General features: G+C 45.2%; 1 protein-coding gene and 2 pseudogenes across 1 annotated transcript; all 3 read left to right on the top strand.

Annotated features, from left to right (window-relative positions):
* The first annotated feature begins 280 nt into the window (after positions 1-280).
* On the top strand, positions 281-23,391 carry LOC147009274 (uncharacterized). The gene is made up of 6 exons (XM_085862179.1): positions 281-526; positions 11,651-11,713; positions 13,066-13,128; positions 16,155-16,295; positions 22,772-22,814; positions 23,139-23,391. The coding sequence occupies exons 1-6, from the start codon at positions 475-477 to the stop codon at positions 23,167-23,169; spliced, it is 393 nt and encodes a 130-aa protein (XP_085718305.1). The 5' UTR covers positions 281-474; the 3' UTR covers positions 23,170-23,391.
* Positions 1,519-3,148, top strand: LOC147009275 (uncharacterized; annotated as a pseudogene).
* LOC147009273 (uncharacterized) lies at positions 23,210-27,546 on the top strand (annotated as a pseudogene).
* The last annotated feature ends 180 nt before the right edge of the window (positions 27,547-27,726 follow it).

The raw sequence follows: 27,726 nt of genomic DNA, 5'->3' as shown, positions 1-27,726 counted from the left end.
ACGCAGAACCTCGAGGTTTGGTTTGGGGGCGTGGTCTCCGGAGAACCTCGAGGTTCGGTTTGGGGGCGTGGTCTACGGAGAACCTCGAGGTTTGGTTTGGGGGCGTGGTCTACGGAGAACCTCGAGGTTTGGTTTGGGGGCGTGGTCTACGGAGAACCTCGAGGTTCGGTTTGGGGGCGTGGTCTACTGAGAACCTCGAGGTTTGGTTTGGGGGCGTGGTCTACGGAGAACCTCGAGTTTTGGTTTGGGGGCGTGGTCTACGGAGAACCTCGAGGTTTGGTTTGGGGGCGTGGTCTACGGAGAACCTCGAGGTTTGGTTTGGGGGCGTGGTCTACGGAGAACCTCGATGTTTGGTTTGGGGGCGTGGTCTACGGAGAACCTCGAGAACGTGAACACGTCATTCGTTATGAAGAAGAAGAAGAGCGCGTGTTCATTGTTATCTCAATACTCCACACTCAGTTCTGTGGTTCCGGAATGAACGGGGTCGGTCCGGGAGGATCTCCCATGGATACGGAGTTCGGACCCGGTACGTGCTGTTCTTGTTTCCGTGCGGGGTCCGTGCTGTGCACGATGTAAGTGAATAATTTCTGTGGAGAATCCCACGACGATGTCGATGTCCTGAGCCGTTTTCAGATTGTCTCTTGAAGATCGTTTTTATGGAACATGGTGGACTCTTGATTTATTTTCTCCTCATCAGGGTTGTTCGGGCATTACGGGGACTGTTTGCTTCAGATTCTTCCAAAAGCACCAAATTTGGCCCATATGTCGCCCATGCCATCCTTTTTCGATTTTAGACGGACGCCCCCCCCCCGGGGCCGCCATCCCCCCCCCCGGAGCCGCCATCCCCCCCCCCGGAGCCGCCATCCCCCTTCCCCGGAGCCGCCATCCCCCCCCCCCCGGGGCCGCCATCCCCCCCCCCCCGGAGCCGCCATCCGGGTTAGGGGTCAATCGTAGCTAAAAAAAATATAAAGGGCTGGAATCATGAATAATACCACTTTTTCGGGGTTTTCGGGGTCGGGGAATCTGATTTTGATTTTACTTGAACGATTTGAGGTCAAGGTCACCCCTCAAGGTCATTTTGGGGTCAAACCCAGCGTTTTTGGGGCGTCATTTCAAAAATGGCCTGCCTACGGCCTATATGGCCTACCTGGGTTATCAATCAAAAGAACCCGTTAATCATTGAGAAAATAAGAGTTGAATGTTTTTGGTTTTGACTCGTAACGTCATAAACTTTTTGTTTCATTTTTAAGATGATACCAAGTCTGTGAGTGTCGACGTGTCCAGCAGCGGCGGTGGTGCATGATGCCATTCGGAGCTGTGACGTCCACCCTATCTCACGACGCTATCCTATCCCTGTTCTTGCGTGATCAGGAGTGGATCCGGAACCTGCGACTCGGCCTGCTATCGTGTCGCCGTGATGACGAGACGAAAGTTCATCGCGACGTCGAGCCGACATAATATGAGTGTCGAACTATGTCCTCTACCGAAATTATTAATTGAAGACTCTGACATTGTCTTTGTCAATCGGACAAAACTGGAGAAGCCTTGCAAACTCCTAAGAAGGAGGGACTTGTATCACTTGAGAGAGATATCAAAGACTTGAATGCTATCAATGCCAATAATCTTCCTTCTGGTATCAATGTCACGATTTGTCAGTTGAATGGTGTCTCAGGTATTGCAGCAACTCTTAAATCGCATAAGGCTAGGTATCACAAAACTTGCAGGAGTTATTGTAGTAGTTCTCGTGTCAAACGGGCAAGAGAGAAGCTAGACAAAGAAGCCGGCTCTCAGAATAGTCCCCCAAAAATCTGGTCATCTGGGGAATTTCAGCCTCCAGCCAATGTCAAGTGTTGTGTAATCTGTGAGGGGGAGGACCAGGCCAACATCCACCAGGTAGTAACCGATGTCGTAGATGCCCATCTAAAGAGTTGGGCGAAGACGAACAAAAACTTTCATTTACTTGGCAGACTGGTTGCCGTAGCGGCTGAGGCCTATTATCACCATCAGTGTTATGTACGTTTGCGAGACTCCGCTCGCACTGCCGAGCGACTAGAATCGGTGGGTCCCGCACCTCCGCCCTTCGAACCCATCATCTGCGCTCAAATTGTAGCCCTGATCGAACATTCGGACACCACCGTATTTAAGCTCTCAGAGCTACGCGAGATGTATCAAAAGCTTATGAGTGATCAAGGTCGCTCATGCCGAGACAAAAAGAGAGCCACACTCAACTCGATACAAGGATCACCTTCTCGACCTCCTACCTGAATGGGCTAAGTTTTCCAAAGGGAATGAAGGCAGGAAGGATATTTACATATCTCACAAACTGAAGGTGGTTGATGAGCTGGCCAAGACATATAGGTCTCAGGTTGGTCATGAGGACGCACTTACATTCATGCGGGCTGCGGTGATGATGCACAAGTTTTGTCTACAGAGTCAGGAGCCTTTCAACGGCTCCTTCCCCCTTAACTTCCTCACGGCTCCAGTCAACGAGGAGATGAGGAGTTTCTTCAACATTGTTCTCTAGAGCCCGTCAGCTCTTCGTGGACGTGAGAAGATCGGTGGCGACGCCAATCTGGATGCACGGGAGAAGATCGCAGGCAACATCTCACAACTGCTCATCCACAATACTAGTAAGGGTACGCACAATGCAGTCAAGACGTCTGTAGTGCGGCACAACAAGGAGCGAGAAACTTCCTTCCCCCTGTATCGTGGCCTCAAGCTCCACGGACACGCACGGGACAAAAACAGATTGGGATTGACCAAGAATAGGGTATCTCGGTATCGTACAATCGCGTCATGGAAGTGAAGCGAGATGTTGCGCGTGCGGTGTGTGCTCGCCATGCTCAGGATGGGGTGGTGGTACCCACCAACAGCCGTCTCAAGGTCTTCACCACCCACGATGTGGATAATATAGACAGTAAAGCTCAGGGCAACTTCTCACTGGACGAGTTCCACGGATATGTCCTGAGCGTTCATAGCGGCGTTTTGTCAGCAGATGTTATTCCCGAAGTATTTTAATAAAAATTGTTCCTGAATAATTTTTGTTGAATTTTTAGTAGTACCACTTTTGATCTTTGACCTTTGAACCCAAAATGGGGTGACCATGACCTGAAATCATCAAAATGAGCTCAGAATCAGATTCCCTGACCCTGAAAACCCCTAAAAAGTGGCATTATTCATGATTCTAGTCCTTTTTATTTTTCAACTACGATTGACCTCTAACCCGAATGGCGGCCAAAATTGGATTTCGACAATATGGCGGCCCCGGGGGGCACCCGTCTTGGCGCCCGTCTAAAATCGAAAAAGTATGGTATGGGCCAAATTTGGTGCTTTTGGAAGAATCTGAACCAAAAAATCCCTAACATCCTTGACTATCCATAATCGTGAGAGATTGAGTGGGGATTCATCCATCATCAAGATGATGAGACTTGCTACCAGGTAAAGGTGCACTTCAAGGGCCAATCACATCCCCCATTGCGCAGAGAAACAACATGACGACGAGTGAGTACTTCCACGAGTCGTCGTGCCGTGAATGTAACTGCTTCGTTGTCCATTTCGTACCTCTTTTGTAGATAGACGAGGAAGGGTCCATCATAATCGGAGTCAACGGAAAACTAGTGAGGACTTGAACATTGAACCATTTACATTGGAAGTAAATATGATGAGAGTTTGGACGGGTTTAGGTCGGGGGTGCATCACCAGTCGGAGGGTAATGAATGAGGAAATTTGATCCAGGAGGAGGACATTCGGCCCATCATGGCTGTGGCACACCAACACCAGATTTAAACTAATTGGTCAAAACAATTTAATTTAATTAGGGATTGGGGGAAGGGAGTAGGAGTGGGGATGGGGACAGTGTGGAAGGAACAGAGGCATATACCCCCACGTCCTCTTCTGTGTGACACGCTCCAATATTGCCCCCTCCATAATATAATCTTTATATTTATTATTCTAACCCATCCCGAGCACCTTTACATCTCTTCGTGTTAATCTATATCTGTCAATCCTTTGTACAATCTGTTATAATATTGTAGAGATATGTGATAGAATCTAGCATCTGTGAAGACTTTCCTGAATCTGATCACTCCCACTGCCAACAGGTTAAGACGAGTGTGGGTTCATTGATGAATAACACAGGGAGATTGGTCTGTGATGAAAGTGAGATTGTAGGATTATAAAATAGTTATTTTACTTCAATATTTATGCAAATACAGTCAGAAGGATAACTAATACCCGAGAGAGTTTATCTACAGGATGAGGAAGGGCTTTCAGAGGAGTTCCAGTGGAAGAGAAGCAGAAAAGCTGAAATAAGATAAAACTCTGGGGGGAGATAAAGTCCATACAAATGTATGAAGGGGTGTGGTAGAGCAGAGAAGCGTGGTGTGAACAGAATAGATAAGCGTGGTGTTAACATAACATGCAAGTGTGATGTTAACAGAATAGGCAAGCTTGGTGTTAACAGAGCAGATGGGCACGATGTAAGTAGAGCAGATGACGTGATGTTAACAGAGCAGATGACATGATGTTAGTGGAGCAGATGGGCGTGATGTTAACATAGCAGCTGGGTGTGATGTTAACAAAGCAGATGGACATGATGTTAGTGGAGCAGCTGGGTGTGATGTTAGTGGAGTAGCTGGGTGTGATGTTAACAGAGCAGATGGGCGTGATGTTAACATAGCAGCTGGGTGTGATGTTAACAGAGCAGCTGGGTGTGATGTTAACATAGCAGATGGGCGTGATGATAACAGAGCAGATGGGCGTGATGATAACAGAGCAGATGGGCGTGATGTTAACAGAGCATGTGGGCGTGATGATAACAGAGCAGGTGGGCATGATGATAACAGAGCAGATGGGCGTGTTCATAACAGAGCAGATGGACGTATTCATAACAGAGCAGTTGGGCGTGATGATAACAGAGCAGTTGGGCGTGATGATAACAGAGCAGTTGGGCGTGATGATAACAGAGCAGGTGGGCGTGATGATAACAGAGCAGGTGGGCGTGATGATAACAGAGCAGGTGGGCGTGATGATAACAGAGCAGGTGGGCGTGATGATAATAGAGCAGATGGGCGTGATGATGACAGAGCATATGGGCGTGATGACAACAGAGCAGATGGGCGTGATGTTAACAGAGCAGATGGGCGTGATGATAACAGAGCATATGGGCGTGATGATAACAGAGCATATGGGCGTGATGATAACAGAGCAGATGGGCGTGTTGATAACAGAGCAGATGGGCGTGATGATAACAGAGCAGGTGGGCGTGATGATAACAGAGCAGGTGGGCGTGATGATAACAGAGCAGATGGGCGTGATGATAACAGAGCAGATGGGCGTGACGATAGCAGAGCAGATGGGCGTGATGATAGCAGAGCAGATGGGCGTGATGATAGCAGAGCAGATGGGCGTGATGATAGCAGAGCAGATGGGCATGATGTTAACAGAGGAGGTGGGCGTGATGATAACAGAGCAGGTGGGCGTGATGACAACAGAGCAGATGGATGTGATGATAACAGAGCAGATGGGCGTGATGTTAACATGCCAGCTGGGCATGATGTTGACATAGCAGCTGGGCGTGATGTTAACAGAGCAGATGGGCATGATAACAGAGCAGATGGGCATGATAACAGAGCAGACGGGCGTGATGTTAACAGAGCAGATGGGCGTGATGTTAATAGAGCAGATGGGCATGATAACAGAGCAGATGGGCATGATAACAGAGCAGATGGGCATGATAACAGAGCAGATGGGCATGATAACAGAGCAGACGGGCGTGATGTTAACAGAGCAGATGGGCGTGATGTTAATAGAGCAGATGGGCATGATAACAGAGCAGATGGGCATGATAACAGAGCAGATGGGCGTGATAACAGAGCAGATGGGCGTGATAACAGAGCAGATGGGCGTGATAACAGAGCAGATGGGCGTGATGATAACAGAGCAGATGAGCGTGATGATAGCAGAGCAGATGGGCGTGATGATAACAGAGCAGATGGGCGTGATGATAACAGAGCAGATGGGCGTGATGATAACAGAGCAGATGAGCGTGATGATAGCAGAGCAGATGGGCGTGATAACAGAGCAGGTGGGCGTGATGATAACAGAGCAGATGGGCGTGATGATAACAGAGCAGATGGGCGTGATGATAACAGAGCAGATGAGCGTGATGATAGCAGAGCAGATGGGCGTGATGATAACAGAGCAGATGGGCGTGATGATAACAGAGCAGATGGGCGTGATGATAACAGAGCAGATGGGCGTGATGATAGCAGAGCAGATGGGCGTGATGATAACAGAGCAGATGGGCGTGATGTTAACAGAGCAGATGGGCGTGATGTTAACAGAGCAGATGGGCGTGATAACAGAGCAGATGGGCGTGATAACAGAGCAGATGGGCGTGATAACAGAGCAGATGGGCGTGATGATAGCAGAGCAGATGGGCGTGATGATAACAGAGCAGATGGATGTGATGTTAACAGAGCAGATGGGCATGATGTTAACATGCCAGCTGGGTGTGATGGTGACATCGCAGCTGGGCGTGATGTTAACAGAGCAGATGGGCGTGATAACAGAGCAGATGGGCGTGATAACAGAGCAGATGGGCGTGATGTTAACAGAGCAGATGGGCGTGATGTTAACAGAGCAGATGGGCGTGATAACAGAGCAGATGGGCGTGATAACAGAGCAGATGGGCGTGATAACAGAGCAGATGGGCGTGATAACAGAGCAGATGGGCATGATGTTAACAGAGCAGATGGGCATGATGTTAACAGAGCAGATGGGCATGATGTTAACAGAGCAGATGGGCGTGATAACAGAGCAGATGGGCGTGATAACAGAGCAGATGGGCGTGATAACAGAGCAGATGGGCGTGATGATAGCAGAGCAGGTGGGCGTGATGATAACACAGCAGATGGGTGTGATGATAACAGAGCAGATGGTCTTGGGCGCTGTGTTCTTTCTCATTTGGATTGATTCCGATAGTTCTGGCCTCCTCCATTATAGTGTGCCTCAGTGTCCCTCTGCGCCTCCTCTTTCGTTTTCCGTTTGGTCTCTAATGCCAGGATTGTTTTGGAATTCTGTCAAAGTCAGGTCAGGTTCGATCTGTGACCTGCTACAGGTACCATGTAAACCTGTACAAACCTGTTCCATGGTCGGGTTGTCGGCGACTAAACCGTCTCCCCAACCAGGTTTTCTGGTGAGGAGGGTGTTTGGATATGGACACCCAGCAGGATTAAAAACAAAACCTGTCAAAGGGCGGAGGAGCTCCTTGTGAGCCAACGACCATCCATATCTAGTGCCCAACTGTGTCTGTGGACGTCCTCCTGCAGTTGGGTTACTTCTTATAAGGAGGTTGGTGGCAGGATTTGCACTCCGGCCACCGTAAAACCCTTCATTCCGCAAAACGCAAAAAAATCTGAAAACCCACTCCGTGGGAGTACCTCCTGTGCAGCTTCCCTTCGCAGGGCAGCTCACCGGATGACGAGATTGGGGCAAAGCCTTCGGGACCCCCAATCTTTGATGATAGGAGGGAAACCACGGGGTAACATCCCTGGGTTAGATTGCGGGAGAGTGTGTCGGAGTGGTGCTGAGGTGTCGTCCACCAGACGGCGGTCTCCTTGGGTTAACCTGAGGCGGTCCCTTAGGGTGGGTGCCTGGAATGTCCTATCCCGAAGAGAGGATGATCACCTGTCTCTGTTATCATCTGAGCTCAAGCGTTTGGACATCGGGATTGCAGCTCTCTCTCTCAGAGGTTCGGAGACCGGATTGCGGCGAGATAATGGTGGGTGGTTACACCTACTATTGGTCTGGTCGCTCTGATGGTTACCATACCCAAGGAGTTGCTGTAGCTGTGTCCAATAAGCTGACCCCAATGATAATTGAGGTAACACTGGTCAACGAGCGTATTATGAGATTAAGGATTCGTCACTCCTTAGGTGTCATTTCCGTGGTCTCTGTTTATGCTCCGACTGAGGCGAGTGATCTCACCGTGAAGGATGCATTCTACGCCACACTCGAGTCTGTGGTTGAACATTGCCCCAGACGAGATACACTTCTAGTCTTGGGGGATTTCAATGCATCGACTGGAACTGATAGGGATGGTTATGAGGTGTGTGTTGGTCCACATGGGTCAGGAACTATGAACCAGAATAGCACTAAGTTCCTTGACTTTGCAAGAAGTCATGGACTTAGGGTGGCTGGTTCATGGTTTCAGCGCCCACAAGCTCATCGCTGGACTTGGTATTCCAACGCTGGCGGTGTGGCAAAGGAGATTGACCATGTCCTCATTGACAGTCGTTGGAGAATGATCCAGAACTGCAGGGTCTACCGGAGTGCTCAGTTCCTCAATACTGACCACAGGCTTGTTGTAGCAACTCTAAAGCTGCACCTTAAATCCTGGAGAATGGTACCATCCCAGCCTAGGCTGGATGTTGGCAAGCTCAGGGATGAGAGAGTATCTGAGGAGTTTGCGAACAGGCTGAGTGGACACTTGGGGTGTCTGGGTGCTTTGGGGGATCCTGAAGAGTTGTGGAGCGCCTTCAAGACTACCGTCCTTGATGTTGCCGGTGGATGCCTTGGAGCTCACCGCAGGGCAAAGAAGAATTTTGTTTCTCAAGGGACACTGGATACCATTGACCAGAGTCGCAGGGCCAGGCTGAATGGCAGAGCTGAGCTGTTCAGGGAGCTGAGGCGTAAAATTGTACGTGCACTGAGTGTGGACAAGGAGGCCTATGTGCGAGGAATCTGTGAGGGGGTAGAGCATCACCTGTGGACAGGTGATTCTCGTCCTGCTTACAGGGGAATTCGCGCATTACGTTCATCCAAGCCCATCCCTCGGAGCACTGCAGTTCGAGCAGAGAGTGGTAGGCTCTTGACAGAGGAGTCTGAAGTGAAGGCCCGCTGGGCCGGTTACTTTGAGCGGTTGTACCAGGCTGATCCCCCAGCTGTCGAGTTGGACGTCAAGGGAGTTACAATCCCTGTTGCTGACCCTCGAATCAACTGTGGTCCACCTTCGCTTGTGGAAACACGGGCTGCGGTGAACCAGTTGAAACAGGGCAAAGCTCCAGGGATCTGTGGCATCCATGCTGAACTTCTCAAGGCTGGTGGAAATGCTGCACTCGTGTCGTTGCATGCAGTTTTGTGCTCTGCCTGGAACACAGGCATCATCCCAACTGACTGGAAGAGGGGCTTTGTTGTCCCTCTCTGGAAAGGGAAGGGTGATCGCCAAGAGTGCAACAACTACCGAGGGGTGACGCTGCTCTCAGTGCCGGGCAAGATCTTTGCTTGGATAATTCTTGATAGGGTTCGCCACCATCTGCTTGAGCACCAGCGTCCAGAGCAGTCAGGCTTTACACCAAAGAGGTCAACGATTGACCGTATCCTTGCCCTTCGTGTCCTCACCGAACGCAGACGAGAGTTTCGGCAGGGGCTGCTTGCAGCCTATGTTGAGCTCTGTAAAGCGTTCGATTCAGTGAATCGGGATGTCCTCTGGAGGATTCTTGATCTTCGTGGGGTGCCACCAAAACTGATCGATCTGATGTCTGAACTCTACTCTGGTACTGAGAGTGCTGTGAAGTGTGGTGGTACCATCTCTGACTTATTTCCAGTTGTTACTGGAGTTTGTCAGGGATGTGTACTTGCCCCCACACTTTTCAGCACTTGTATGGACTGGATTTTAGGGAGGATGTCGGAGAGATCAAGTTGCGGTGCATCGTTTGGGAATGTCAAGATCTCGGACCTTGATTTTGCAGATGATGCAGTCATCTTTGCGGAGACTTTAGACATCCTTTTGGGGGCCCTCGAGGTGCTGAATGAGGAGTCGGAGCCGCTGGGATTACGGGTTTCTTGGGTCAAAAATAAGATCCAGGCTTTCGGTGACATCTTGGATGCTGCTGTCCTGTCTGTGTCTGTTTGTGGTGAGGATGTTGAGGTCGTGGAGAGATTCACTTACCTTGGCAGTGATATTCATGTCTCTGCTGGCTGCGAGTCAGAGGTCAATAGACGTCTGGGTCGGGCCTGGGGAGTCATGGATTCACTGGATCATGGGGTGTGGCGCTGCCGGTACCTGTGCGGGAGGACGAAAGTCCGAGTCTTCAGGTCCTTGGTACTTCCAGTCTTGCTCTATGGATGCGAGACTTGGATTCTGACCAAGGATCTGAGACGGAGACTTAATTCCTTTGGTACCAGGTCTCTTCGGAGAATCATTGGCTATCGCTGGTCGGATTTTGTGTCCAACGAGTGGTTGCTGAGAGAGACTCGGATGAGATTTGTTACCTGCATAGTCCGTGAGCGTCAGTTGTGGCTGTATGGACATGTGGCTCGTTTTCCTGACGCTGATCCTGCTCAACAGATTCTCTCAGCGAGGGAGTCTCATGCGTGGAGCAGGGCAGTGGGCCGACCACGTGCCTCGTGGTTGCAGCAGGTTGACCATCATCTCAAGGAGATGGGGATGGGCCTGGCATCTGCCTGGGGGATGGCCAGACGGAGGCCCCTGGAGTACAGACGGAAAGTGGACGCAGCGACGCGCTGTTCTGGCACATGCTCCCATACCTGACCTGACATCAGCCATTCTCAACATGTGCCCAAGATCCGTCCATCACCCCCTCTTGATGGTTTGTTGTATTGACGTCTTCAGCACCTGATCTTTCCATGACTTCATCATTGGTCTATAATCTGACCACTTGAGTACACGACGAAGGACATCTGCGTTAAAAAACCTTTCAAATTTCTTTCAATACTTTTATTTGTTCTCCATGTTTCTGACCCATACAAGAGGACATCATTATGACATTGCTGTTAAATATTTTATGGTTTGTGTTCAGGGTCAGTTTCCTGCTTTTATATGAGGATGCCAGTCTCCAGATAACTCTGCTATCTTTTCCAATTCTTGTCTCCACTTCAATGAAACTATCTCCATTTTGGCTCATCGTGCTACCGAAGTAGGTAAACTTGACCACCGTTTAGGGCATCACCTTCAATGTTGATTTTTGAGGTGTCAGAGGAATTGATCATTATGACGTCCGTTTTTGACTTATTCATGATCAATCCCACCTTTCTAGCTGTTCTTCCCAGTCCGTCTGTCTCCGCTTGCATCTCAAGCACTGATATATCATCTGCAAAGTCAAAAGCTCCAAGATTGTTCTTCGACCATTGAATCCCTTTCTTACATGCTCCCGTTTGTTTCAAAACAAATTTTATAACCACGGTATTTCAAATATCAGTTAAGAGATAAGATACAACCTTGCCTCGCACCAGGGTAAACAGTGAAGAGATTTGACAAAGCATAAGAGGAGGTAAGGTGAGCAGAAGATAAGTTATATAGTAGAAAGGGACGTGATCAGGATTACAAAAGGAGATAAAAAAATTATTAACCAAACATTTTACACTATATCTTGTAGCGTTCTATTGTTTGAACCGATCAGTTGGTTTTGTGCTAATAATGTATAAAGTGTAAATATAGTTCAGTGGTCATGTGAACTACTCGTTTTGCCAAGCATTGACCAATGGCGGCAGATCATTGGATTTACTTTTTCAAATAAGTATTTTTCAGAGATTGAAAAGCAAACACTTCTCGGACATGTATTGTGATAATGAGTTTGTTTAGAAATGTTCCTTAAAATTGAGTTTGAGTACGATGTTTTATTTTCAGATTCTATTGTGGCTGTGAAGGTGGAGTCCGAGTTTGTGGACCAGTCCTCCCCACTCGATGAAGGTTTGAACAACAACAATCTTCATGTTATAGTTCTACTTGGTAATTCTTCATTATGAAATAGGAACTATGTTTGTTTGTTTGTTTTACTAACTGAGGTTTTTCATCAAACTTGAACAAATGACAGTCACAACTTCTTTACGAGAGACTGTTGGGCAGCGAATTCGTTTTTGGTTTGATGTTTGTACTAATTATTCTTGTGATTCAATGTGGAATTAGTTGTTTATTATACAGTAATCCCCTCTTTTACATAGGGTTACGATGCTAGAAACACAGGGGTTGGGTTCCGAGCTCATTCCTCTCGCCGTTGATAACTCACAAGTCATGTACTGGAGCGGTCACCCTCTCGTGTGGCGTAAAACCAAAGCATTTACTATCCTTTATGTTTTCTGTACATTTCTTCATTTTGTGGATGCTGGATTCATTAACGCCATAATGTCTGCCCAGTGAGGCAGCACTCTCACTTCAACCAAGCTTATCCAAAACCTCCACTTTCTGTGACAGACGTATCTTTCCTCAACTTTTCCGCACTTGGTTCACCACTCACAATAGTTTTCATCTTAGGAGCCACGGCTAAAAATAAGTAACAGCAATAATGCTGAAAATAAAGGAAATGATTTTGATTCCACAGAGCGCATCGTTGACAGTGAGACGGTCACAGAGCAAGTACTGTACGTACCGCGTGTCTGTTACCACCGATGTCGCATCGGCGCCACGGAGTTCACATGACACCACGGCGGACGAAGACCCAAACCGTATGGGGGGGGGGGAATACTGGATAAGATTGAGATTGGACACTCATAAACACAGAACGGTATACAGAAAATTACATGTGTCGTGTCAAAATTGCGTAAACCCAACCTGTGTAAAACAAGGGATACCGTGCCTTCAGAAAGTATTCACACCCCTTGACTTTTGTCACATTTTGTTGTGTTACAGCCTGAATTTAAAATGGGTTAAATTGAGATTTTTTTTGGTCACCAATCATGGAGTAGGGTGCATGCAGTGCAGTGCCGAGCCATGCCGGAGGATTTGTGTATTACTAGTGTTTTATCTTTGTTATAAACACAAGTTTGGACTCCACCGGTTTGACAGTTGTTCGTCAATCCATCAACAAACCTTGGATTTTATCACACAATGAATCAGGTACTTGTTATTTTCCCCGACGTTCATGTAACTGCCCAGTTGATCAAGTGTTGCTGCAAATTAAAATCCCAGGTTTGTTATCCCTGCTGTACACACAGGTATGTGATGCAAGGTAGCTGGAAAAATTCAAATAAAAGAATAAATCTTCATATCTAGACAATGCCAAAGCTTTGATCCTTCTTTGGTTTGTTTTTTTTCCTTCTTTTCAGATTTGATTGTGAAAGTGAAGGTGGAACCTGAGTTTGAGAATGATTCAACGTCACAAGAGAAAGGTCTGAACCACATCAACATTCTGCTTGTTCCAGTTACAGACAGTTACGTGTGCACGTGCCTTGTACATACTGAGGTTATTCTCTGGAGAGATGCTGCTCTTGGATTTCGAGCTCACCTGGAATGTAGTTCCGTGGAGCTTATGGGATGGCACGTCGTCCGTCTGTTCGTCCGTCCACAAATACTTGCAACTTCTCTGAAACTACACATACGATTTCGATGAAACTTCACCACAACGTTCATCACCGTGTATATACCAAAGTTTGTTCATGGCATTAAAATCATCAGGCCCTAAGGGGGTCTACAGTGGTTGCCCCACAAAATAGGTATTTGGTTTATTCTCAGAAACTCCACATGCAGTTCTGATGAAATTTGACCACAACCTTCATCACCTGTGATGTACCAAAGTTTGTTCCTTACATTAGAAAAATCAGGGTCTGAGGGTTTTCCATTCCATTAATTTGTCATTCTAATGCCATTTCTTTCTCCATTTCCCCCATTTTACTTCTTTGTTCATCAATTTTGTTTTCCAATTGTTCATTGCTTTCCCCTATTCCATCAATTCGTGCCCCCAGTTCCTGTGTTGTTCCCTTCTTAATTTCATTAATTTGTTCACTCATTTCATTCCTTTGTTCCTTCAGTTGCTTATGCATTTGTTCACTTTATTCATTCATTTCTTCCATTGATAAATGAAACAAGTCCTGGTTGGACATCACACCCGCTCCCTGCATTTCATTCTCCACCACTGCAGAGGAGTGGCAACTGACACTCGAGATGGCGGAAGCTTCTACCCTATCGTCATCAACCAATTCTACCCCCGGCTTGCTTCCTTCGTCCTCACTATCTTCCCGCCGAAGCGCCATCCTGTGCACATCCGCCATTTCCCACGTGCGTTTAATCACCCGAGAAAAAAAATTCCTTTACACCTCCAAGCGTTCTTTTCTCCCGACACCAATTAATTATAAAATTTGTCCCTCCATCACTACAACCCCCTCTCCCTCAAGAGTCGAGAGGCGATTGTTTAAAACTTTAGATTCCCAATTTTTAAAAATTATTATTATTAAGCTTTGCTCGCTTCGAAGAGGGGGTTCGAAAAATCCCACTCCTGATACCAATTGTCTTGTCCAGGTCGATTAACACCGACCTGGACGGATAGCCGAACGGTTTTACCTTGGAGGCAAACAGCCGAGATCCTTCGAGATTATGGCACGCACCAGAACAGGAACACACAGGTTTATTCTTGAACGCATAATGAATAGACAAGCACAAGTAAATTGACAAATAATGGTTTAATGAAAATAACTCGAGGGTGAAAATGAAACGTGAGGTAAAACTAGATCCTAATTTGAGACGTCTCCACTCATTCACAAAAACAGACAAGGGGAAAGATAAAAATAAAAGAAATTCCTCCCTTTATGCCGGTACTCAGCTTGTGTCCAAAGATGACCTTTTAAAAGCCTCACAGTCATCGAGCCTCAAAGCCACTGTGCGGGAAACGCACAGAAAAATTGCGCGGTCTCTCCCGGCGGTCACGCATGCGAGGCAATTTGTGTGGACCGTCTTCAATGCGAGGAACCACAAACCGCTGTACAGTTCCTTCTCACGATTGCCACACTGCTCCCTCTAAGTTCCAAGTCCACACACACACACACACACACACACACACACACACACACACACACACACACACACACACACACACACACACACACACACACACACACACCAAATGGCACCGCCTTTCTCCTTGATCATACAGCAAGGTGATTGCTGAGGCTCCGAGACGAGGCCAAGAGACGCACTCTTCTTCTCTCTCCTTCTCCTAAAAAACGTACAAACTTCGCGACCCAGTTGAACGGTCAATGGTTAGCGTCTTGCTGCAACACGTGAGCAAATTCACACAACACAAACAACGAGAATTGCGCTATTTTGTCATGCCGAGAGGGACCAGAGCCTCACGCTTTTTCCAATCAACCTCTTGTCTCTCCAGCCCCTTCTTCTTCTTTGACGTCCCCCGACCAATCATCAGCCTCAGGGGCATGGCCTGCCGGTACAAAACCAGGAAGGCGGGGTTTTTTTGCTTGCTCAGAAACGTTTGGCTCTGTTTTTGTTGTCATTGTTGTTGTTAGAAGAACGGGGTTCCTTTTTATAGCCGGCTTTGTAAATGCAAAAATGTAGGAAAAGGTCACAGGGGGCAATCACATACTCTGAGAACTCGCCTAAAACCTCCCGGGTTTACACAGCACCAACCCCTGTGTGGTGACACGTAACAATCTTAAGCTCGCAGTGTTCCCAACTTAAGTTACATTGAGAAGTCTCCTACTCGTCCACGGACCATGCTACACCATACGATCCTACCTTTACGAAGAAATTTCTCCATCTACCCCACAAACATAACAATATGTACGAGAGGAATCAAGCAAGCGAAAATTTTAAGGTTGAGCTTTAATGAACCGAGTGAAAAAAAATCTGAGAAATGTATTTCCCCGCCTCTTTGCCTGATGCTTCCTTTTGAAATCTCATGACGGTGACAACAATCCGGGAGCAGATGGAGTCGGTGTGAGGGTTGGTACCACCTGCAGAAGTTGGAGTAAACATGATGGTTGAAAGTGAACCCTTGTTTAACCAGTCGTGACAAATGTTTGGGTGATTTTTAATTTAATTTAATTTAATTTTTTAGCAAAAGTGCGCAGTGAGGCATAAATAATAATTGCAGGGCACCCATTGAGGGTTCACAAGATTAATTGAAGAGTCAATGGAACATGCCCACCCAGCTTTTTCGCATCAGCAAGAACACCAAAATGTCATTTCATCATGCACTTCCTCTATTTTCAGACTACCCTGCCCTTTCAGATTCATGAGTTTTATGGGGTTTTTTTTGCATTGACCTCTGGTTAAGTGGGAAAATTTTTATGTCTATTGGAGACCACGTGTGTTTCTCCCCACCACGTAGAACGATTGTTTTGGTTTAGATTTTCTTGTTTATCCGTTCCTTTATTATCATGAACCATTGTCACATGGTTTGCAGTTGAAGCTCAAGTAGTGAAGTCAGAAACTTCACAATACAACCTTCACACTTCCCAGGATGCTTTGAGCATTGATCATGGAAAGCAGGAAGCGTGTGATTCTTCACCCATGGAGCCAAGAAAAGCTGCTCAACTGCTCGAAGGTAACCTGAGCTCTCTACGGAGATCACATCACATTGTGTTTATTTATTTAGTTCATTCTTTCATGGTGAAATAATGTTGTTCCAAAACCTGAAGAATGATAGGTTCATTCAAATTGATTCACTCAAATAGCTTGTTCATATGAACGAGACAGGGATACCTGGTTCATTTAAAATACACATTGCACACAAAAAAATACACATATTCAAGATCGTTGTGTAGAGTCGGTCACAACCATTTAGAAATCCAGCGATATCGCTTTGTACTTTTACAGTCATGAACAACCACTTTGGATGATTTCCTGTAGAAAGGAGTTCGGAGTTCAACAACCCAGTTCTGTGTCAGACAATCATGAATCTACTATCTACTAGTTCTTTTAACGCAATGCATTCAGCATGGACCCTTTCCGTTAACATCCGAGATCGTCTGTAGGGTCGGAAGTGAAAATACACGCCATTTATTTGACGATGTTCCTTATTATCTTAGATCTTGCGGTTATGTTGTTTTGAATTGATTATTGGCAGCTGGTATCAAAGTAATCTCCACCATCAAAGTTGGACAGAGGTTATGTTTTCACCCCTCTCTATTTGTCTGTCTCTTTCTAAGCAGGATATCTCAGAGTTATGGAGAGATTTGGACAAAACTCGGTGGACAGGTTGGATGTGTACCAAGAACGAATTGAGATTTTCATGAAGATCCAGATTTGGATTCGGATCCAAAATTTAATAATTGATTCTTCATCATTGAGATATACGGCCAAAAACGATATATAGCAGGATATTTCAAGAAATTATGGATGGGTTATGACCAAACTTGGTGGATGATTTGGGTAGGTGACAAAAACAAGCTGGTATTGGTTCAGGTCAGGCTACAGATCCTGCCAATCAGTGGGATACAAATCGTAAACTGCTCAGCCTGGCTGAGGTCTGCGCTCCACCGAGTGTCGTTCTAGTTCAGCTTGAGATGTACATCCTGTCATTCGAGTTCCTGATCAGATCGATCATGAGGGAGTGACCCAAGGACTCAGTTTCATCACGGGAGGTACCAATGATCCCAAAAGTCTTTATTTCCACAGCGTGAAGTCGATCTAGGTGTGAGGCAGGAACACCACCCCAGAGGGGGAGCAGTACTCCGACTGCGGATGAAAGCTTTGTAAGTGGTTAGAAGCTCAGGTGTGCCAAGGAAGGACTTTGCATGATGTAGGATGCCCAGTCAGTGACTGGCTTTTTTTTATTTATTTTTATTTTTATTTTTTGTATACATTGGTCGAGGCTCGTATGAGAGCTAACACACAACTCACAGCAAGGAGGCATGAGACAAGAGGGGCGGGAGTGGAAGGGACAAAACAGTGGGGAACAGACACATTAGGTGAACTGTGGAAGGGAGAGAGATGGGGATGGGACGGGGAACATGGCGAAGAGAAGATGGACATTTCAGGGACTTTCAGGAAGGAAAGCAGGAGAAATGAAGGAAGTGGGCTTGGGTGGATTATCGGGGGTAGAAAAGATCGAGGATTTGGATGGGGGAAGATAAGAGGTGGTGGTGAACAGCTGTTTTGAAAGCCTGGAGGGAAGAATGGGAAAGAATAGAGTGAGGAAGTTTATTCCAAAGGCGGGAAAAAAGAGGAATGAAAGAGTGAAGATGAGCATCTTCTCTTCTTTTTGTCCATTTTCCTTCGTGATTTTGGTAGTTTTACCAGAAGGGGGTTGTTGGCGGACCTTGAGCGCCCTGTGGAAATGTGGTGGGGACAAATCGCAGAGAGAGCAGGGGGGGCAAGGCTGGAGAGGAGTCGGTAGAAGACAGAAAGACCACCGACCAACCTGCGGTGATTGAGTGAGAGGCCCAAAGACTCAGCTTCATTGCGGGAGATGCCGATGATCTTAAATGCCCTGGTTTCGACAGCGTGAAGCCGAGAAAGGTGGGAGGCAGGAGCACCAGCCCAGAGGGGAGAGCAGTACTCCATCAGGCTACGGACAAAAGCTTTGTAAGGTTGGCTTTGGAGGCCAACTTGGAGATGTGGCCTTCCCAGGAAAGATCGTGGCAGGTAGTGAGACCCAAAAGCTTTAATGCAAGGACTTCTTCAAGGGGATTGTTGAGAAAGTAGATGGGTTTGGGCGGGGGGGGGGGGGGTGGTTCCAGACGGTCCTTTCAGAGAAACATGGTGACGGTGTGAGACTTGTCAGGATTGAAAGAAATATTCCAAGTGTTTGACCAGCTTGTAATTTTATCCAGGTCTGCAGAGATTGAAGAGGCTGCTGCCTGCCGATCAGAGTGATGAAATATGGTATGGCATAGGGTTGAGTCATCAGCAAAGAGATAAAGAGGATTTTCCAGATAAACTGAGAGATCTTTTATGAAGACCAGAAAAAAACACACTGCCAGAACATTGCCTTGAGGAACTCCATTCTGGATGGGAAGAGGAGATGAGAAAATTCCATTAAGAGCCACATGTTGAGTGCGACAGGAGAGGAGGTCCATGAGCCACGAGTGGAGATTGCCTTGGATACCACAGGAAGAGAGTTTGGTGAGCAGGGCAGGGTGCCAGACCGTATCGAAAGGTCGCGATATGTCTCGGGAGATGGCTCTGATTTCGTGTTTGGCATTTAGGACCTTCATTCATTGTTGGGAAAGCAGAAGTAGCACGTTCAGGGTTAAGTGACCTGGTCTAAATCCAAATTGATGATCGGAAATCAGGCCATTGGAGAAGAGGAAGGATTTAATGTCGGAAGCCATGATGGATTCCATAACCTTGCTGACGATTGGGAGAAGGCTGATTGGTCTGTCGTTGCAGGGATCTGTTTTTTTTGACCTTTTATGCAGGGCAGTGATGTTTGCTGATTTCCAAGCAGATGGCAGATGACCTTGAGCAAATGAGAGGGTGAATAAGAGCAGAGGAGCAGATCTTGAGAATACGTAGGCTGATGGCATCTGGACCGGTTGCAGAATCTCAGTCGAGTTTTGACAGCAAAATGTCCACCTTGTCGGGAGAAAAGGAGACAGAGTCCAGGACAGCTGGGTGTGACTGGGTAAGGTGGGTACAGAAAGCGATGGGTTTGGGACACAATATTTGGAAGCAAGCAGAGTTTAGGCATTCAGCCATTTCACGTGCAGTGTCAGCAGTGCGGCCATCGGAGGTAAGGAAGGGGATGGAGGGGGAACATACACCAGAAACAGACTTAACTAGACTCCACCAGGATTTGGAGGAGGGAGGAAAGTTTTTTTTTTTTTGTGGATTAGGGTAGAGGGGGGAAGAGTAAGGGAAAAGTTTGAAGAAAACTTTGTGAAGGTGTGTGGTGAAAACCTTCATGAGCAGAGTGGGATTGGCAGGAAAGAGGAGAGAAGGAAGAAGAAGTCGGTATTCAGGAAGTCACATGGTTATGTGGGGTATAAGGTGAGAAGGGAAAAGGTTTTTTTTGTTGTTGTATTTTTTTTAAGACATGAAACAGAGGGTATAGTTGGGAGGGATAGGAGGGTGGAGGGAAAAGTGGAGAAAGTAAGAACTGAGAGTAAAAAGGAGAAAATATAAATATACACGATCGTGCACATCGACGGGAAGACGGGTAGGCCTCAGGGAAACCTGATATGACAAGGCCGACAAAAACTCACCAAAAAGCACAAGTTTTGAAACAAAACCGAACTAGGAATACACAGTAAACACGGAGGCAACAAAATAAACAGCCAGAACGCGACAAACAACGACCGGAAACTTATCTTTGAGAAAGTTGGCAGAGACTCCTGGAGAGAACCAACCGTCGCCTCAAAAACTGGAACCATTTCGGAGAGAGTATGGTATTTGTCAGGATTGAAAGACATATTCCAGGTGTTTGACCAGCTTGTGATTTTTGTGAAGGTCTGATAGTCCGTGGGCTTATGTAGCATTTTCTGGATTCGTCATTTTTTGGGGGTAGATTCGTGGCACCCACGTCTAAACACATCTAGAAACTTCACTGGTTCAGAAAAAAAAGGGTGCCAGTTTTCCCATAAACATTTAGGGTCTCCCTTTTGAATTTCAAAATTGCCACCGCCGAAAATCTTCTTTTAAAAATAATATTGCAAATTAACCATAACTATTCATTCAAATGTCATACAATATTTATTTTATTTTATCTAAACTCGTATAAAGGGGACAAAGATTCATTAGAAGCAAACTAAGAGCACGAGAAATACCCTAAATATTGGAAAAAAATTCAAGATGGCCGCCTGATTTCGGGGATTTTCTATGTAAAATGCCATTACTTTAGAAACAATAGACATAAGAAGATGTTTTTGGTGTCTAATCATATGTTTTTGCACAGGAGGATTCCAATAATAACAACATATTTATGATTGGAACACTCTTTGCCAATCCTCCAAAACATTTAACAGAAATAATATAGAGCATGTAATTCAATATAAATTTATTTGGGCGGTTATACAATTAGAAGATGGATAACTTATTTTTCAAAGGTATGAAAATGCTACATTTATGAATCAGGAGTGTCAATGTTACTGATGAAACATTTATAATTGTCATTGCTTCAGTCATCTTCTAGATCTTCGCCAATCCTTGGTGGTGTTATGTTCGTACAGCTGTCGCCTTCCCCACCACATTTGCAAAGTTCGGTACAGACCACACTGTTTCCTCTGCATGAGCACCTTCTTGAACACTTTGATTTCTCACAGTTACACCTGACGAGCTGCAGCACTGAGACTGGAGCTGGTGCAACCTGAGAAAGAACGATCAGTAGCTTTTTGTCTTGGTTTCACCACCCCAAGGTCAAAGGGTCAAGAAAAGTTGGGTTCAACACCATATCCTGGCGCCAGATATTACACTGGACATGGACACGGCGTATATGTTCAATTCATGCTCCCTGAGTCGGTGGCAGTTTGTCAACTCCTTGTTCATCTGTGAGTTGCTTGAACAAAAACCATCTCAGCATCTTTGCTTGCCCGAAGTGGACTCCAACTGGAGAGAAAAGAGAGCAAAGAAACTCTTCACAACCATGAAGAACTTCTTCAGATGGCTCATCCCCTTCGCCAAGGTCAGCTAGTGCTCTCAGAATGGTGGGGCTTGCCTTCAGGAAAGTTGTAAAGCACCCCTTCTTTCCCTTCCCTTGGATATGTCCTGTCGTATCACAGCCTGTGAGAGCATGCCAGTTGATCAAAGCTGCTGATTTCTCTGGGCCAAGCTTGTCATATATATAGGCTGTAGGAAGACTTTCCGTCGTCTTTCGCTTGTGCCCATGATTAGTGCAGAATGGTTGCCAAGTAGTGGTGCTCTTCGTAGAGCCAAAAGTAGCACATCAGTGTCTTGTGAATATATATGGACATTCATTCCATTGCTCGCAACTTCTACAGCATGATAAATTATAAGAGTGTCTGTCTCTTCCTGTGTGCTGACACCGGTCATTGTTTCAACTTCATAATTCGTCATGACCTCTTTCCATGTTGCAGTCATAACCTTGACGGTACTGTAGTGGATGAGCTGATGGGAAAGGTAGAGAGTTAGTGAATCCTTTGTGCTGCTGCTGGCAAGAAATATCTTTTTGTCTTTGATGCCTGTTGAGTCCTGAACAATGTAGGATTTAGTTCCCTTCAGCTTGCCTTTCCACCACTCTCTCGTCTGCTCCTTCAGTGATGCATTCTTGGTGTAATTATCAAATATTACTCGCACTTGACAATATCCACGAGCCTTTGAGTCAATGAGTGTGACAAAGGATGTTGCAAGTTCTTTGCAAGTCTTGAAATTTTTGACTGCCATTAATTCCTGTACCACTCTCATTCCATCAACTACAAGACACGTCTCGGATCCCTCTTCAAACTCGGCAGGTTGTGCAGAAGCTTGAGCTGTGTCATTGGCCACCAGATCTTCCAGAAGTTTTATCACTGTGCTCTTGTCTGTAGTGGGATGAATAGATCCATCTGGTGCCATGAGAATTTTGTTGGTGTAGGCAAACTCATGCATGCCAATCACTTCGTCCAGATTGACACTTTCTCGAGATGACCGGGCAATAACCAACAGTCTGGCAACGAGTGATGTGGTTGCCTTCAAGGTCAACACCTCAGATCCTATGTTCAATTTAATGTCTTTTGCAGCAGACACCCATGTTTTCTGCTTCACTTTGGTCATCTTGTCCAACAAATTGACACTCCCAATGATGCGGTCTCCCATAAACTTTTTGTAAGCTTCCATGCTAGTCTCCGCTGTTGTGAGGATACTTTGTTGAACTTCATCAGGAATGATCTCCTTTGGCATGAGTTTGAACATGCAGCCTTTAGAGTCAAAGTTCTCACTTTGGAATAAGTTGCACGGTGCTCTCTGAGCACTTTAGGGTGCTCTAAAAACGGCAGCCATTTTGAAATTCAAAATGGAGGCCCTAAAAGCTAATAGAAAAACTGGCACTCTTTTTTTTCTGAATCAGTGAAGTTTATAGATGTGTTTAAACATGGGTGCCAAGAATCTACCCAAAATTTTGCTTTTTTTTACATAAGCCCACAGATTATGAAGAGAGGGAAGAGGATACTGCCTGCCTATCTGGAGGGTGAGGGATTGTTGGATGGATTCGACAGATATTGATCAGACTATGTTAAATGCCATGGGTACCAAGGAGAAGCTGATATTGGTCAGACAAGCATCTCATTGTTATGCACTGTCCAGAATGATGCAACAACCTTAGTTTGTGTGTGCTCAATAACTGTTCGATATATTTAGCCAGTTCCAATATTTTTACATTTGTGAGTCCTCGCTGGACGCTCTTTCTCGAGCGGAGGACAGAAATGTGGAGGATGTTTAAATCGGTTGTGAAATATCAAATCTGGACAAATTGGTGTGAATTGTTGATGCTTTTTGTGACTTGTCTTTACAGAAAAACAAATGAAACTGGATTCTTGTTCTAACTGTTCCCAGTTGTTCAACACACAAGTTTTCAATCATCACATGACACAGACTGTTACTCAAGAAACTGACACGTTCAGCAGCGAGTCTTGTAAACGTTGTATAGAGACCCTCCAGAATATCCAAGGAAGTGGGAGACCACACGGGTGTTCTGTATGTGACAAATCCTTTACAACGTTGTCATCTTTAAAAGTACATCGAAAAATACACACTGATGAGAAGCCGTTCACGTGTTCTATTTGCAGCAAGGAGTATACTCGAGCATCACATTTACACGTTCATCAAAGAACACACATGGGGGAGAAGCCTTACCAGTGTCCTTTGTGTCCTAAAGCCTTTACTCAATCAACACATTTGAAATATCATTTCAGGATCCACACGGAAGAGAAGCCCTACAAGTGTTCTTTGTGTCCTTCAGCCTTTGCTCTTTCCACTAATTTAAAAAAACATCTCAGAATACATACTGGAGGGAAGCCTTACAAGTGTTCTGTATGTCCTACAGCCTTTGCTCATTCCAGCCTTTTAAAAAAACATCTTAGAATACATACAGGAGAGAAACCTTACAAGTGTTCTTTGTGTCCAAAAGCCTTTATTCAATCATCAAATTTGAGTGACCATCAACAAGTACACACAAGTGAGAAGCCCTACAAGTGTTACTTGTGTCCTACGGGTCTTGCTGATTCGACGAGTTTAAAAATTCATCTCAGAATACACACAGGTGAGAAGCCTTACAAGTGTTATGTGTGCAGCAAGGGTTACACTTGTATCGCGGGATTGAAAATTCATCAAAGAGCGCACACAGGAGAGAAACCATTCAAGTGTACTCTTTGCATCAAGGCGTTCGTTCGCTCATCAGATTTACACATTCATTATAGAACACACACTGGGGAGAAGCCCTTCAAGTGTTCTTTGTGTCCGAAAGTCTTTGCTCAATCGTCACATTTAAAAAACCATAAAATAACGCACACAGGAGACAAACCATTCAAGTGTACTATTTGCATCAAGGCGTTTGTTTGCTCATCACATTTACTTGTTCATTATAGAAGGCACACAGGGGAGAAACCTTACAAATGCTCCTTGTGTCCGAAAGCCTTTATTCGTTCATCACTTTTAAAGAAACATCAACAGACACACACAGGAGAGAAGCCTTACAAGTGTTCTTTGTGTCCGAAAGCGTTTATTCAGTCAACAGATTTAAGGAATCATCAAAGAACACACACAGGAGAGAAGCCCCACAAGTGTTCTTTGTGTCCGAAAGCCTTTATTCAATCGTCACATTTGAGGGATCATCAAAGAGTGCACACGGGAGAGAGGCCCTACAAGTGCTCTTTGTGTCCTAAAGCCTTTATGCAATCATCATGTTTAAGGAAACATCAAAGAGCACACACAGCGGAGAAGCCTTTCAAGTGCTCTCTGTGTCCAAAAGCCTTTCATCGATCATCAGATTTAAGGAATCATCAAAGAACACATACAGGAGAGAAACCACACAAGTGCTCTTTGTGTCCGAAAGCCTTTATTCAATCATCATATCTCAGGAATCATCAAAGAACACACACAGGAGAGAAGCCTTTCAAGTGTTCTCTGTGCAACAAAGCATTTGGTTTTTCGTCAAGTTTATATAAACATCAAAGAATACACACAGGAGGTACCAAAGAACACCTCCAAATACTTGGGAATAGAAGAAGGTCCTCAGGTCCAACACAAAGCAATACGTAAAATAATCAGTAAGGAGTACCAACGCAGAATAAGACTAATTCTGAAGTCGTCCCTCTCCAAGAAACAAAACCAAAGCTATAAACAAACTTGTAGTGCCGGTATTCTAATATAGCCGTGCAATTATAAACTGGCCACAATTGAAGTCAACAATCTCGACACCAAAACAAGGAAACTTCGAACGATCCACAAGATGTTCTCCAAAAACCGATACATACCGAGGTTGTACTTACCAATGTGCGAGAGGGAGGATGTGGTTTGATGGAGCTTAACCGAGTGCATAGAACATCGCGTGTCAGATGAGTAGAGTATGCGACAAGCTCAACAGGTGACCGGATGTGATTTGTGCATGAGCTTGAAAACAACAAACCAGAAGAAGGATCCTTAATCCATTTAGTTACAAATTTCCAGACAGGTGCAAATTATGGAAACCAAACAGGAAAACGAAATAGAAACAAACACAGCCTGATGATTGCAAAGAAAGAAAAGGAAAACTATAAAAATAAACCAATGTCACCCGCAGGGTGACCCGTATCTTGCCAAAAGGTGACCATGTGTGACTTATTTAAGGTCACACTGAGGTGAACAGAGCTGCTATCCACCAGGAGCGACTCCTTGAGGAATATCTGCCTCCGAGAGATTCCGATGAGAATCGTTCTACAGAGTAACCATGAAAAATATGCGTTTGCCTCTTAACATCACCAAATGACGTCATAATGTCTCAAGCTTGACATATCTAGAAAGCACTCATCGAGGTGTTAAATTTGAGGTACTACACGATATGGTTCCTAAAACTTGAAAATTTGACCTTGGGGTCAAATATGTGTGACCTGAGGTGCTAACCATGAAGGTCAAGGCCAATAGCCACCAAAAATGAATCAGCTGAGCGCCAGACCATGAACTATATTCCCATGAAGTTTGAAGACGATCCGATCAAAATGACTCAAAAAATAAGGGTTTCGTCGACTCCCCTGATTTGCGACAAAGTGACCTTGACCTTTGACCTTGACCTTCAAAATTTTATGTGCTGAAAGGGACCTCCTATAGGCCTCTGATATGCAAAGTTACAAAAATTTCCAATGATAACTGTGCTCTGCAGAGTGATTTATATGTGATTACAGACCAAAAAAAAATAACATATGAAGGTCAAGGCCAATCGCCACCAAAAATTAATCAGCTGAGCGCCAGACCATGAACTATATTCCCATGAAGTTTGAAGACGATCCGATCAAAATTACTCAAACAATAAGGGTTTCGTCGACTCCCCTGATTTGCGCCAAAGTGACCTTGACCTTTGACCTTGACCTTCAAAATTTTGTGCACTGAAAGGGACCTCTATAGGCCTCTGATATGCGAAGTTACAAAAGTTTCCGATGATAACTGTGCTCTGCAGAATTTTTTATACGTGATTACAGACAAACAAACAAACAAAAAAACAAGCTGACTAACATATCTTGCAAAAACTTCGTTTTGGCAAGATAAAAATAAAAAATAAAAACATACAAGCTGACTAACATATCTTGCAAAAACTTCGTTTTGGCAAGATAATAAATATCAGCAGATTTACTCTGACAAATGAGAGAATGACAAAAGAGCAGGAAGATTTTTGAAAAGAGGTTGACAATGATAGGGATTGACAAGGAAGGTTCATTGGAATGGCTAAGAAGAGGTCAAATTAATTGGGATGGAGAATGAGTCATCATCAATGCCCAAGACCAAGGACATCACACTAATACTTTTAAGAAAATGGAAGGATTGTCAATCGGGCAAATGCAGGTTTTGTCGGAAAGAAACAGAAGGTTTCAGGGTGTAAAAAACTCGTGTCGGAACAGCTGTACACAGAAAAACATGACAGCATCTGCAGAGGAATCCACAAGCACATCTGTAAACATTTCAACATCCCGGTCCCAGAACAATCATGGAAACACAAACCAGAGCGGATCCTCAAAAATGAACAAATAATGCTCATGCGTGACAAGATGATGCCGTCAAGTGTGAACATTGCAAACAAAGCATTGCACCCTGACATGGTGCTCAAACACAAGAAGGAAAAAAAACGGCATTGTTGATTGAGGTTTCGGTTCCCATTGACTTTGGACTAAATGTTTCAGAAAACAGGAAAATGACCAAATACCAGGATCTGAAAAATTAGGTCAAGAGGATGTGGAAATTGAAGAAATCTGAAATTATACCAGTGATAGTTGGAGCTACAGGAATGATGAACAAAACCCTCACCGAGTATATAAAAATTTATACAAACGAGCTACAAGTGGAGGCTATTCGAGGTTCAGTGAAGATTTTGAAAAGAGTCCTTGTAACGAAGCGATGACAACGAAGTTTCACAGTTTGGTTCGTGAATCATGATCCGTCAACAAAATGGAGGTGGAGATTTTGAGTTCTGGGAAGAACTTTCTCCCACCTTCTTAAACCCATAAATGGAGATAACAACCACTGAGAGACTCCTTTCAAAAGTTCTGTATCTTGACATTAAATTTGTCTCAACATTAAAAAAAAAAAATCACATGGAAGGAAAATCCTACAAGTGTTTTGTGTGCAGCAAGGCATTTGCTCTTTCATCATATTTGAGTCAGCATCAAAAACATCAACACAGGAGATCAAGATTAAGAGCAGGAGATGACAATGAGGAGGAAGACTATTATGATGGCGAGCAGCGTCACCTGGAAGAAGAGTTTGCCAACAAAATGGAGATGAGACACATAACCACTTGGGGAAAGACCACTACTCTATCGAATAGAAAACAACAAATGGAGCAAAACACTCATGGAATAAAAATGGAAATTCGTCACTATCCACAAAATGTTCTACAACAACCAATGCATCCCGAG

This window comes from Eptatretus burgeri, chromosome 17 (assembly GCF_056783735.1).
Source record: "Eptatretus burgeri isolate ZD-2024b chromosome 17, Ebu_testis_v1, whole genome shotgun sequence".
NCBI classification, from domain to species: Eukaryota; Metazoa; Chordata; class Myxini; order Myxiniformes; family Myxinidae; genus Eptatretus; species Eptatretus burgeri.
This window is presented reverse-complemented; position numbering and strand designations above follow the sequence as displayed.

Excerpts from the sequence above, each read along its gene's own strand:
- LOC147009274 (XM_085862179.1), top strand. The coding sequence starts at position 475 with ATGAACGGGGTCGGTCCGGGAGGATCTCCCATGGATACGGAGTTCGGA. Across the intron at positions 16,296-22,771 it reads AGCTGCTCAACTGCTCGAAG|ATTATGAAGAGAGGGAAGAG; the intron begins GTAACCTGAGCT and ends ATAAGCCCACAG. Across the intron at positions 22,815-23,138 it reads ACTGCCTGCCTATCTGGAGG|AAAAACAAATGAAACTGGAT; the intron begins GTGAGGGATTGT and ends TTGTCTTTACAG.